This window comes from Botryllus schlosseri, chromosome 15, assembly GCF_051294905.1.
Source record: "Botryllus schlosseri isolate E-star chromosome 15, Bs_hap1, whole genome shotgun sequence".
In the NCBI taxonomy this organism is placed as follows: domain Eukaryota; kingdom Metazoa; phylum Chordata; class Ascidiacea; order Stolidobranchia; family Styelidae; genus Botryllus; species Botryllus schlosseri.
This window is the reverse complement of record NC_137250.1, coordinates 9,985,468-9,999,461: the sequence shown is the minus strand read 5'-3', so window position 1 is coordinate 9,999,461 and position 13,994 is coordinate 9,985,468. Positions and strand designations below refer to the sequence as shown.

The 13,994-nt window shown below is 39.6% G+C and overlaps 1 protein-coding gene across 1 annotated transcript; it reads right to left on the bottom strand.

Annotated features, from left to right (window-relative positions):
- Nucleotides 1-3,342: 3,342 nt before the first annotated feature.
- LOC145457704 (TOM1-like protein 2) lies at nt 3,343-13,927 on the bottom strand. The gene is made up of 15 exons (XM_080335976.1): nt 12,896-13,927; nt 12,733-12,817; nt 12,163-12,241; nt 11,768-11,899; nt 11,596-11,689; nt 10,772-10,830; nt 10,668-10,703; nt 10,518-10,601; nt 9,180-9,293; nt 8,250-8,328; nt 7,359-7,534; nt 6,899-7,034; nt 6,759-6,840; nt 5,897-6,024; nt 3,343-4,170 (listed from the first exon to the last, which is right to left on the bottom strand). Exons 1-15 carry the CDS (start codon nt 12,954-12,956, stop codon nt 4,013-4,015), a joined length of 1,503 nt encoding a protein of 500 aa, XP_080192102.1. The 5' UTR covers nt 12,957-13,927; the 3' UTR covers nt 3,343-4,012.
- Nucleotides 13,928-13,994: the final 67 nt, after the last annotated feature.

Below are 13,994 nucleotides of genomic sequence, written 5' to 3'. Positions count from 1 at the left end.
GCTATGAAGTGGTCTAATAATTCTAAACTCGTCAGAATACAGACAGTCAATTACCAACAGTCTATAAGAGTCAGACAGGCTATATAAATAGACATTATAGTCGAATCAAACGCAAATTCCACTAAAAACAGTCCACACTAACACAACACTCCACACACCATACGAATTTCAGGATGGATCCATTCTTCTCCGGTTCTGAGTCCGAAAGATCCGGTTAGATCCAGGAGGGCCTCCAGGAGGGCTGGCGCTCGTCTGGACATTTGCAAGGTAAATCCTTGGCTATTTGCAAGATTTCTTAGCCATAGCACCAACCATATCGGTGATCTGAAAATCAGACATTTCCGTAGAATATGGAAACTTGACGATGATCAATGCATCGCTAAATAATAAATATAATCATGATCGTGTTTGCGAGCTAGTTGAGCGCCTGGATATCTGCTTATATACATTATAGATAACATATATCCGCCGAGTTCTGGCCGCGAGATTTGTTATAAGCTTGTATATAAAGTACAAACTCTATCTAGGTCAGAGTTTATATTTAAAAAAAATCACTCTTCATGCTGTGGTCCGGGTCCGTAGTTTAGAGTTAGAGGATTGGTTGTGAAGATGAAAATCCTACAGGGTTGGTGCGATTATAGAGATTGTAGTGCGATCTCTATAGTGCGATGACATGCAAAATAAGGTCTAAATCATGCAAAATAAGGTCAGTCACATGCAGCATAAGGTCAGTCGCATGCAAAATAAGGTCAGTCGCGACATGCAGAATAAGATCAGTCACATGCAAAATAAGGTCAGTCGCATGCGAAATACGGTCAGTCGCCACATGCAGATTGCAGAATAAGCTCAGTGGCATAAGAAAACAGTAGGATTTGAAGTAAACATTTGGATTTATACGCGGACTCTTTATAATCTACATGCGACTCACCTCTCGTAATTGTAATAATCGTCTGATTACATTTTGTTGAAACATTTTCAGATTTAGGATATAGATGGGGAATGTCAATCGTGAAATTACTATATAGGAAAGATATTTTGAATTTATTTTTCATAAGAAAAAGAGTTGGATTTGTAATTGAAGTATGGATTTGGATTTATGCGCGGACCGATAATAATATTCTACATGCGACTGACTTCGTAATCAAGATAATCATGATTATCTTTTGATTGAAAAATCTTAAGATTTACTAGAATATAGATAAGGAATTTCAATGTTGAAACTAGGCTACTATACAGGAAAAATAATTTGAATTTATTTTTCATAAGAAAAAAGTTGGATTTGTAATTGGAGTATAGATTTGGATTTATGTGCGGACTGACCTTATTTTGCATGTCGCGACTGACCTTATTTTGCATGTGACTGACCTTATTTTGTATGTCGCGACTGACCTTATTTTGCATGTTTTTGACCTTATTTTGCATGTCATCGCACCAACCCTCCTCTGAAAATCTGAGCTCTGAAGACCCTTGTTTGTACGTTGTAGTTGACCGAACACAAAACTACTCCCTTTTTAGACTTTGGAAGGTAGAAAGTAGTTTGCATCACTGCGGTTTTGTCAGAAGAACTGTGTGAAATAGCACCTTTATCACTGTAACGTAACATATATATTTATATGGTACCTATAGTTTATGAATGTTTCCAAACCCGAAAATTGTATACCTATATTGACTACCGTTGCATGGCTATTGGTACAGTGTTATTAGTCATTTTGTGCTAGTTGTTAAGATGCATTTGGCAATTACAAAAGTATACACCTTCGATCAACTGCTATAAGTATATGCACAACCTCGACTGAATCTATACTTCCAAACCTTTCATTGAATTGTGGAGTACGAGTACGGTAGTTTTTGATTTTAATGACATGTCCTGGAAACTTGTAATTGAGTAGAATTTCATGGCATTAATTCGAGGAGAAACACTGACTATACTTTGACCGCCTTCACAAATAAAGGAACTAATACGATATCTGTTCCTTCTAAGTTAGTGAATGATATGGATACAGCGGAAGAGAATGTGCGAATGCATGCCATTGAGAGGTTAAAGGCAAGAATCTGTGAAACTGCAGATGAGGTTAGAAAATTGTATTTACTGGATAAATACTCCCATGATCAATCTGGGAACCGAAGAAAAACTCCTGAGGAAAAAGCCGAAGAAATATGTAAGCGACTAATGGAGAAACCCGAAGCTTATGATGACATAATGATGTCTTTGAGACAGCGTCAAACCTCATTGAGCATTGAAATCGAGGAAAAACTACGCGAACTACGTTTCCTGGAATCCGATAGTTCTGATGGTCTCACCTGGACCCAAGAATTTTAACCGCAACGAAACGGATTGCAGAATCATATGGAGCATAACAAGTTGGATTCCATGTTGCTTTTCTGGGAATCAATTTGGGAATGAGACCAGACCATTGAATAAGCATGGTGCTGTAATCAATCGAGGCCAATCATTATTATTTATCAATATCTCCCTCGTTTATAGGGATCTGAACCAACTGTGTCAGTTTGAAGGAGATCAAGTGGGGCTGTAATGACTCGACATGAGACGCTGACTCGACTTGTACTGAGTCATACTTTGTGACTTGATTCAAGTCATATCCATTGTCACATTCTTTGATATTTCTGAACACTTGTTTTAAAATTTGATAATCCCACCATTCTGTGTCCGAGATACTAACATGGTAGTAATGACTCGAGTCATTTTCTCAAAATACGGAAATGGCTTGACTCGGGACTCAGACGGCCAAGACCGACATTTCATTGTGATTTCGGAAAATAGTAAAGTAACCACACTATTGGGATTTTGTCTATTCATACTGGTACTTGCAAATGCGGTCAGAAACTGCTAAAAGTGAGGAAAATTAGTACATTAGGCTATAAATGCAAACCATTCAATATCACCAGAGGTTTGAAAAGTGAGTTTACCAAGACTTAACTGGAAAGTGAGCAGTCAACACAATGACTTTCACTCGGGTCATAATACCATGACTCGGTGGTGAATTGAAAATGACTAGTGAGATCGACTTGTGACTCGGAGCCTTGTGACTATATCTGCAAGTATAGTAATACCAGTCAGTATCTGTAAGTGAAGTGATTTTGTATGTCAACAGGGACAGACACTAGAGTCTGCTGAAAGGTTGTGGCTGAATAGGCTACTAGGAGATTGCTATCTCGGTGGAATCCTTTTGCAATTCGGCATCAACCGACAACCATGTGTCTGGCAGTTTGACAAAGTGAAAATGACATGAGTCATAGAATGACATTGTCACTAACTTTGAACACAATACACTAAATCATGGGCATATGCCTTCCATCTTTCAGTCAATAATGAACAACATATATATCACACATTGCTTTAATCGCAAGATGATTGAAAAAATTAACATTGTATTGTTATGCTGGTGAACATCACCGCCTAACGAATTACATCTCTGAATAGATCTAACACTAAAAGTTGGGCAGTCAAAGGTTTTGGTTCAAAATGTGTTGTGGTCGTGGGTAGGCCAGGTATACACCCTCACAAGCAGTGAGCAAATTACATGGAAATAAAAATTTGGTGTTAAATAGATAATCCTCTCAATGTATGTGCTAAATGTAAAATGAATTTACAAGTCAATGCAAAAAATCAAGCTGCAGGGCCAAAATATATTGGGAATCAAACAGAAAGAAATACAATAATGCATATACTTCCAGGGTGTCCCACGAAGGTCAACACAGCACCCCGGTACCATGGCTCAATTGATTAACCCTACTTAATTCGTGGGTAACATAGAAACGCATGCACCAATTTATTCAAAACAATTTATGAAAAGCGGGGAGACATGAACTAGTTGATTATAAAATAACCCACACATTTCAGGAATTGCAAATATTGTGCCCTGGAACCTGTACTTGTACGTACAATCCAGACGATACATAAAACACTTGAAATCAACACAGGTGGCAGACCCATATCTCATGCCTATTCTCGGATACTTTAACATTGAGGCATTCACATAGAAAATAGTAATTATAATCCAAACATAGGTTGGTTTCCAGTCTGCATCTGCCGTTGCCTTGGATCGGATGGCTCCTGAGCAGTCTGATTTGGCGTAGTGGTGGGCACTTCAGGCATTGCGGGCAGTTGATCGCTCACTGCGGCCCTCTCACTCAAGAATGCGGCAAATTCTTGATGACAAAAAGCCTCTTATTAATACCAGTCGCTATTATATATAGCCTAGCCCAGTGGTTCTCAACCGGGGGTCCGCGAAGCAATTTTAGGGGGTCCGCGCGACCTCAAAATTTTCAAAATGGTTCATAATTAACCTAATTTTAATTTTTTATTTTATTTGAGAAAGCATGAGGCAGTTTCGCAACGCAACTGCTAAAACCTCATGAATCACATCATCATAAAAATCGACTGATGTGAAATATCTTACTGTGCAAATTCATTTTGATTGCCAATAACCGTCTGAAACAAACATATTGCGGTTTAGAGACGTTTTGTTGGGGCTTGTGGAAAAATATATATACGGAGATAGTAAGGTGGAAGGTCAATCAGTATTACTCCGTAATGTTTGCGAAACCTTCGATTTGAAGTAGTAGGTCTCATCAAATTAACTAACAGTCGTTTGAAATGAAAATTTGTGATGTATTTTCTCTAATTTGCCCAATGAAGGGATTAAAACCTCGCCACTAAGTCCATTTTATCCTGTGGTATACATAACCACTATTCCAGAATAACTTCAAGATGAGATGCTACACAAAAATGACTAGGCTGGTAGTGATATGTTCATTACTAATACGTTTCTTCATTTTGGTGCCATAAATGTTGCGATCAAAAGTATCGTCGGAAGTGTTGCGCGTTAATATTGCATTAGCCTCCATCTATCTTTGTGGAAATGGATTTTCGGCACTCATCGTTCATATCAAATCGAAGACGTCGACCCAATTTCTACATAAATATAGTATGATGTTATTTTTTGTGGAATGCAAATGAAGAATATCGGCCTGATGCAAATTACCACAGTAGTCGAAAAACACCATGAATACCACAAAACAAACAGATGACGGTTGCACCATAATTGAGCTAAATTTGAACTGAAACTTGAGGGGGTCCGCGAGGGTCCGTAATGGCCAAAAGGGGTCCGCGAAGCCAAAAAGGTTGAGAGCCACTGGCCTAGCCAATCGTTGCAAGATTACATGTAATCCGGATATAGGAAATCATAAAGTATATCCGTAGCTGCAACCTACACTTAAACATGATTTGTAAATATATATATTCCAGGGAAATTGAGCTGAGCCATTGGTTATTGCAATCCTTCCAATTAACATAATTTTCCTCAACCTATGTCGACTCGCTGGATAGGAACTACCATTTGTAGTTGACTTGGTACCCGATCGCTGCTTTCGCACATGCGACCGCATCGATAATTTTCAGATTTCACCCTACCTGTACTCGTTCTGTCAGACCAGGGCTGTGGGGTCAGTTTACTTTACCACCGACTGAAGATTTTTTCAATATACTGACTGCAACTCCGACAACATTAAGCACACCGACTGGTGCTATTTTCTTTATAGAATTCCGACATTCCTGTCGGTTACATTTCTAGTTTTTATTATGTGCTCGCATGAAGAAATCAAGCATATGTGAAAGACTCAATAACTTCCGTGCCAACACGAAACATTTTAGAACATTTCTTATGATTTTAAACTAGTCTGAGTCAGAGCAGCTCAACTTAATTATTGTGACTCCGATGAAGGAAGACGTAATGAAACTCCAACTCTATAACTCCACAGCCCTGCAGCAGACCCAATGACATTAACTGCAAGCATATTATACACTTGATACGGTCCACAACTTTCAGAATGACCTCTCGACATTACAACATTCCCCAGCAGACTAACAACATACCGTCCGTTACTTCCGCACCACCGCTTGGTTGCGGCATCGTGCTAGGTGTTTCCGGGCTGCTGGCTTTAAGCCAACCTTCGATCTCGGCGGCGTTTACTGCTGCCGTATTCTGGACACCAGTCCCGACACTGCAAGAAGTGACATTTCAATATTGACCGCAACACCACACAAAGATGTCATACCAAGGCATTCACAAATTTACTTTAGAACTGGGCAAAATTGAATGACTTCTTAAAATCTTTGAGTAGGTTTTTGCTACTTTAGTAATTTTCTTGCACTGCATCCGTAGCATTTTCAGGAAAACCAGAAATTAGATTAGAGCATACAAACATTTCACAAATTTGAGCAAAGAAACATTTCACAAATTAGACTGGGATCAGATTACCGGCATTTTGCATTAATTAGTCTAATTACACAACTAGATGTCCGAGTCTGTCTACTTCATGAAATGGAAGAGAAATTTACGGCTTTTATGACAGCTTTCTCCAAAAGCCCATGTTAGCTTAATTGGGTCCAGGCATATTACAGCTTCATATTACACCAGATGGAGTCAGTAACGAAGAACTCCTACTTTTTGTAGGTACTCACGAAGTACTTGCACCATTAAGTGGTTATGCTTGTCGACTACTTCTACTTCGATTGCGACCCTATTATTTTTTGAAACTACATACTGCAGTAGCCTACTTTTCACACCTTTATTTGCTACTCAGAATAGTGTTCACAGGTCCCGGAAATAGCCGGTTCTACTCGTAACTGAGTAGAAATTTACAGCGTTGCTTATACTCACACTTAAAAATAGCAACGCTGACTACACTGATCACCTCAACATCACACAAAATATGTCTCGTCATGCCAAACTCACCTAATCGGGGTTGAACTTTCAAACTGCGGATAAACAGTCGGATACGGGGCAGACGTAGCAGAAGGCATCAACGGGTCCAAACCTGTCGCAAAATATCAATTCACACATGCCCTACTAAGCAGATCGTTTTGGTCGCATACTCAATCCCGCGAAGTCGTTTGTCACCGGCGGCACGATCGGTTGAGGCGCTTGCGCCGGGGCTAGGGCCCCTTCCACGGGGCCGGAAAAACCCGCCAAGTCGATGAGATCGTTCACTGCGGGTGTGGGTTGTTCCGTCTAAAACAAAAGATGGTTCGACTCGTCGCCAAATGAGGTCAGTATTAAAGTGTTTAAGGCTTTTCGAGGGCACAATTAGGTTTTGGTTACTTGCACTACTTACTCTAGAGGTTATGATTCTAGCTGCAAAATTATACCAAGAAGACCTACTTTTTTACACCTACTTCTACCTGAATACCTATGACGAATCCTTTGACCGCCTCTGCACGCACCAGTCATATCGCGCTAGTCGCAAAGATACAGTGGGCAGTTTCTATTTTTAATAGATTACTTCGATGCAGAAATGAACTATCAAACAGTTAATCAACGCTCAGTAGATCTCACCTCTGCATAGCTCGGGGGAGGTTCTACTGGCCGCGGCGAGCTATACGAATCTGGTATCGAAGGCGGAACGACCGGCGGCATTTCCGGTTTTGCGGGTTGACTCGTTCTGAATCTCTCGAATCTTTCGTACCGTAAAAAGACGTTGTTCAAATCGTCGTTCACCTTGAGCAGAGTCACTGAAAAGCGATAGTAGTGGAATACAATGCGTTGCTTTATCATCTGGAAGCCACAGCGCAGTACAGCTTGCTTCACTAAATTACGATACCGTTTTTGGCATTGTTTGCTACGTTTAACAATACCGAATAATGCTTTTCGCAAGTGGAGAAAACAGCGATGGTGCTTCTTAAATAGCGGACATGGTCAAAGCAGTCAACGTTGCTACTCCAGTAGAAGTAACGCAGTACAGTTCTACTCAATTACAAGTAGAAATAGCAATTTCAAAGACAGAACAAAACAACTTCAATTGGAAATAGAAATAGATGATCTACCAAGTACTTAAATAAGTAATTTCAAAAAGATTTGATGGATGGGTCGTTTACTTTTAACACTTGAAATCGCAGGGCGCGTCTTCAGCACTGTCGCAAAATGACCATAACTGTACAATGGGCGCGATTTCCGAAATATATTCAGTTACAGTGGCACAGGAGATTATTAGCATGGTCGTCATGACAATTTCACTCATAAATGCGACAAAAGCACATCCCAAAACCACATTCTACTTTACAAAATCGAAATGTGTAAAAGCAAGTAGTTTTGCCAGAGAAACAGTACAAGTAGTCTAAAGGCATAACCACTTAAGGGAGAAGTACAAGTTTGCAAAACCTAATAAGTACTTGGAAAAAGTAGTAGCTTACCATTTTGTAACAGACCACCACTGGGAAATACCCTTACCGGTTAATTCCTCATTAGAAACTCTTTCGATTAACTCCATAACACGTTGTTGCATAGCCCGACACGTCCGGTTCAGTTCCTGTTTACGTGAAGAACAGACATGATCTAAAGCCCAACAAACAAGTCGCTAAAAGCCTGTTTGCCGGTCAATCGAAACATTAAACAAAGCAGTTGTCTAAAATAATAGGCCGATAGGCCAAACAAAGACTATAGACCAGGTGGTTTTACGGTTGTATGACTTTAGCACCTATACTTGCTCCTGAAATTCAGATACAAAAATAGCAAAGGACACAGCCCGAGCATAGGTACTGCTCCATGTCAAAGTTTAAAAACATAATATGTCAACCAAAACAAAGAGATGTGAATGTTTTGCCTTACAGCGTTCTCAGACATGCATCAGTGGAGTAAAAAATCAAAAAGAATACGAATAAAATGAGCCCTAACGTTAGTTCAGGCTTGATATTCATGCCATATTACACAACTAGACATGCATATCACCAATACTTCCAGCGGAATATGTGGCAATTAAAACCTTAGAACTTGGGTGAGTACGGCAGCAATGCCAAGCCCGGTAGAGCAAATTTCATTTAGATGTGAATTCGTGAATTATTAATTCCATCATCAATCGTTACGGAATTGCAATATACTTGTTGTAATTTGAGTTTTACACAAAGGCATAAAATTTTCATCAAGTCAAGCTGGCCAGTTAAGGCGGTACTAGGTACAGCCACTAGTCCAGGTTTATCAACAACAAGGTCAAATTGAATTAGGGTCAACAAACGGCAATTACAACAGACCCATAGGCACTGTCATGATAAATGCTAGTTTTACCGTCCTATGATCAAGCCCGTTTATGAATTAATCCACAGTTAGCCATCAATACGCTGCATCCTGAATACAGTCAAAAGGTACGAATTTGAAATCACGAACCTGTAACAAGTCAATATCGGATGGATCGGAACCAGGATTGAGTTCCGTTAACATTTCTGACATAACTTGTACGTTCCCGTTGACTATCTCAAGTTCCGAGTGCAATTTTGCTATCTGCAAATAAACAAGACTACCATAAACAATTGTGAAACAAAACCCGCCCGTTGTAATGTTATGTGGGAAGCTTTTGAAGAATCGGAAAAATTCAATGAGCCAGATAATGAGACAGGAACGGAGGTGGTCAAAAAGCAGTCATCGTTGAAATAGAAGTGATGATTAGGCCAATTAGTTTTTGAAGTTTCAAAAAAATTCCAAATTTGGTCACAATTGAAGCGTCAGGTCATAAACATAAAATTGTCAAAATTGTAACAAAGTCAATTTTTTTTGCAAACTGCATTTCACCGGTGTCGTGGAGGTTGCACTGTCGGTGAACTTATCATTTGACACCTTGTAGCCTACTTTACAAGCTCACTTTTGTAGATGGACCATTGTCTACTCATTGTCAATCACAAACCATCGAATGAAACAAATAAGTTCACATGGCGTGATGGCCAACGCACCATTTTAGTAGGTCTGAAGTTTTTCCAAGCTTGCACCGATATCTCAAATATGAATCTGATATTTGACTACGTGGTGGACATTGGTTCTTATATCACGGTGGTTCTCAACATACGGGTGGGTCGCTTGATGTTATTAAAACTCAAGATTTCGGTTGCGGTATAAAAATATCAATGTTGACAACATTGTTGGTATGAAGCAACATAGTACTCCAGCAGCATACACTGATCCTCAATGCTGCCAGCAAACAACTGCTTCTGTTACACAACATTATGGGCAGCAATGCCTAATTTAAATACTTTAGTGCAAAAATTTTGTCAAAATCAAGTTTCATGTCAAAAATATAAATATTTTAGTGCAAAATAGGTCACAAAATAATCGCCCTAGTTATGACGTAAATTTCTGCTCAAATACAAGCAGCAACTTTCAAGTAGGTCTAGTCTTGCCAAAAAAACTGAATACCGTAGAGTAGAATTAGAAGTAGTGTAAAATCATAACCACTTCAAGAAGTATTGCAGGTAATGTTCCCACTAATTGTAACGAGTACACTCACAAACTCACTGCGCAGACCCTTGGACAACAGTGCGTAACGACTAAATTTAAAAAAAAAAGATCACCACTTCGGATTTTTTTGTGTGCAGAGACCATGTCAGCACTGCGCATTTGCGCACGTGCTTAGAGGAAACATTGCTTGCAGGTACTTTAAAAGGTAGAAGAACTTTTATACCGACCACCTCTGGATACATTATGTCGTAAACAGTAACACCAAGACTCGCGCACCTGCTCTTGGCTCGGCGTGATAGGACCCGTTGATGGTCTAGCGGCAGCATGCGTTCCAGGGCCTTGTACTGGCTGATTGTAAATCTGCAACACAAGCATAACAAAGAAAATCCTGGTCAAAGTCAACTAACAAAAGTAAACATAACATACCGGATGACGGGGTTGTGGTTGCGTTTCTGGGACACTCTGAAATATATGATAAATGATATGATAAATCTGTTTTCACCAAGAACAACAACACCGTAAACCCATACTCTCTTTGGCGTGATGATAGGGGCCGCTGATGCCTTGTCCGGTTGTGGGAACTCCCACCCTGGTAGGAAGAGACAAATGAAACGATTGATTGCTGGAGCGGAAATGATACAATGTCCAATTGTGATACATCGGTAACTACAATTAGAGGAGTATTAACCGCAACAATGGTGCTATAACCATTACAAACTGCTAAAAAGTTACTACTTTCGTACAGGCTATTGTATACAGATATCTAGATAGATATGCCTGTTATTATACTACCAGGACCCTTCTAGATACTGGAGATAACAACAGTAGCACTAAATTCTATGCTTTCGAAAACGAAAGTGTTGAGAGAAATCAATTATTCGGGTCAATAGTTTTGTGGAATGCACTTGCTTAGTCGCAAAACTGAAACTTCACACAAAAACTCTTATATTGAAAATTTGCATCACACTCAGGCAGATTCAGCTGATTTGGATTACGAGACTCATTGCGCTAATTACTCGGGTGGCTATGCTTTCAGACTAGACTACCATACTTCTCTTTTACAGTCAAGAGTTTGAAAGGTAGAAAGTAGTTACGGAAGAAGTTGAAATAACTTTGTAAGTGAAATTGCCATACGTCATCAGAAAACCATGTGAAATAGCGATTACATTACGGTTACTGCTGAAAATGTATAAATTGTATATATTCAAAAGTAGCCACCACCAATGAACTATCAAAAGTATGTGAGCCTTCGACCGAATCTACGTTTCAGACCTTTCATTATCTACTCAACTACTTCAACCCCCTCTGGTCAACAGATAAAACACAAGTTTGATCGTTAAACATTGCTACACACCTCTTTGTTTCAACTCCTCATATACATCCACGATACCTCTCATGGCGGGATTACTCTTGAATGCTTCTGCCCAGTCCTGTATCAATCCCAAGACCTAAAAACAGAACCTCTTGAATCTTGCCCGACACAAGGGATGAGTAGGCCTATACGATTTGCAAAATCACATTCATACCTTATTTTGAAGTGGGAGCGACACTGGAGTCTTCCCTTGGAAAAGTTTGAGGAGGACATCTCTACAAAACTCTTCATTCGTGACCAGGACATGCAGCCGGCCACTGCAGTTCTTAACACACGTTTCGAGCACCTAAAATAAATAGGAGCATTGATAAAATATCATACTGAGACTTTCACTAATAAAAACCAGATAGGAGAATTTACTGAGTGCCAGCAGGTTAAAAAATCATAACATTTATCCTCCATTATTAAACACACTGACTTTTATTGTTCGAGAACCTCTCTGACGTTTATCAAAAGCCTTGACACCAAAAACTTCTAATTTGTATTGCTATTGCATCACTTGGAATGCACCACTAAGCCGACTTGGGGGCTGCGAGTAGAAATACTTACCGTTAATGTATAAATAATTTGAGTTTGGTTTTTGTTGTTTGTGAGCCTTCTCTTGATAGCCTTCACTGCGTCTTTTGGACTGAAAAAGTAAGATTTGGATTATTCTCCAAGTACCAATACCAACGTTGATCAAGACATCAAAACATGACTCTTTTTCAAGGAAAGGACGTAGTTTATTTTTGTCCTTGTTGTTTTTTGCGGCATATACACCGACTCATGATACACATACACACGATCTGTGCATATGCATACCATGAGTGCATGATGTGCATATGCCGCTGGACAAGGAAGTGCAGATATAGCCTTTACGGTTTTTTAAGTCATGCACCACCCCTCCATGCTATCCCAGTAATGCATGAGCGCCAAGCAGGGAAGTCATGGATACCAGTGTTACTAATCAGGTCTTTGGTCTGACCCGGTCGGGGATCGAACCCACGACCTACTGATCAAGAAGCCGGACGCTTCACCATTACGCTATCTTGTCGGTTTCAAGTGCACATTAGAAGAGCACAGAAGGTGCAGTTGGCATAGCATTTCCCAAGCCGGCAAAGCATCAAAATGAAACCTTACCCGTCCTCATAAGAACTGATCACGTCGCAAATTTCCATATTCAAAGCCCAATCTTCTGCTGCAAGATTGGCAGATGTTGCTTTCTCTGAAACGATTCCAAGTATTTATTGTGTGACTAGACGAAGAACACGTCCATCATTTCACAAATGTCTGCATTACTAACCTACAAGTGATCCAGCTTTTGTGTTGAAAGCATTGTTAAACATTGACTGCATTCGCTCCATATCTTCAATTTTGCTTGCCAAAAAGGCAAAAGTAAATAGTTAAATTAAACTGCTTTGGTTTCGATCTCAATGTGATGAAAAAGACCACCGAATACTCCCAGTTAGGTCAAAATAGACAGTGTATTATTTATATTCTGTAAAAAATCAGTCACAATTACACAATTGACAATAATGCCATAAATCTAAATCAATTTGTGTTAGGTTATATCACAAAAGACTGACTTATTTCAGAAAGTATATTACACAACTCATGGATTCGACTGGGCTGGGGCATCACATATTGCAAGAGGCTTTATACTGATTTGATACGGTAGGTAGATGTTGGAGGTATAACTTTCCAAATTGCAAGATTTAGTATCGCAACAAACATAGAACGACCAATGACACTGCCGACAGGTGCAATTTTTCAATATACTCAATTATCGGTGCCTTGATAGAGACAATCCCTACTTCAAGTTCAAGAAACAATGGCTTTATGGTAATCTATTGATTTTAATTGGTTTTGGGCGATTCTCATTAGGAGTCGCCTGCAGCCATACATTTCAAGATTCTAAATGTATACACTCACTTCAACAAGTCGTGGAAGTATACAAACTTACTTCATCAAGTCCAACACATTATATATACCATAATACCACACCCACACTAACCGTCCTTCTCTCTTCACCAAATCATTTGCATGAAACATCTCATTCAACATCAGACGAGATGGAATTCAAGCACCCTGGATACTTCCTTTGCTATTCCATGATGAAATATAAGCAAAAGCAAGTGACTACTGGCCCGCCAAGGTCCCATTTCCTATTCAACGGAGGGAGGTGGTAGGGTATACTACTCGAGAAGATTCTACTCAGGAGAATACCTTGGTTGAAAACTACCTCTCCTCGAATAATCGAGGAATTCGACGGATAAAAACAGTGCATAGACAGACGTTACGTCAGGGATATCTAGAGCTTCTAGATATCCCTGCGTTACGTTACGACACTTGGGATTAACAACAAAAAGCTGAGTCCACTCTATGTTGTAAACATATTTTCT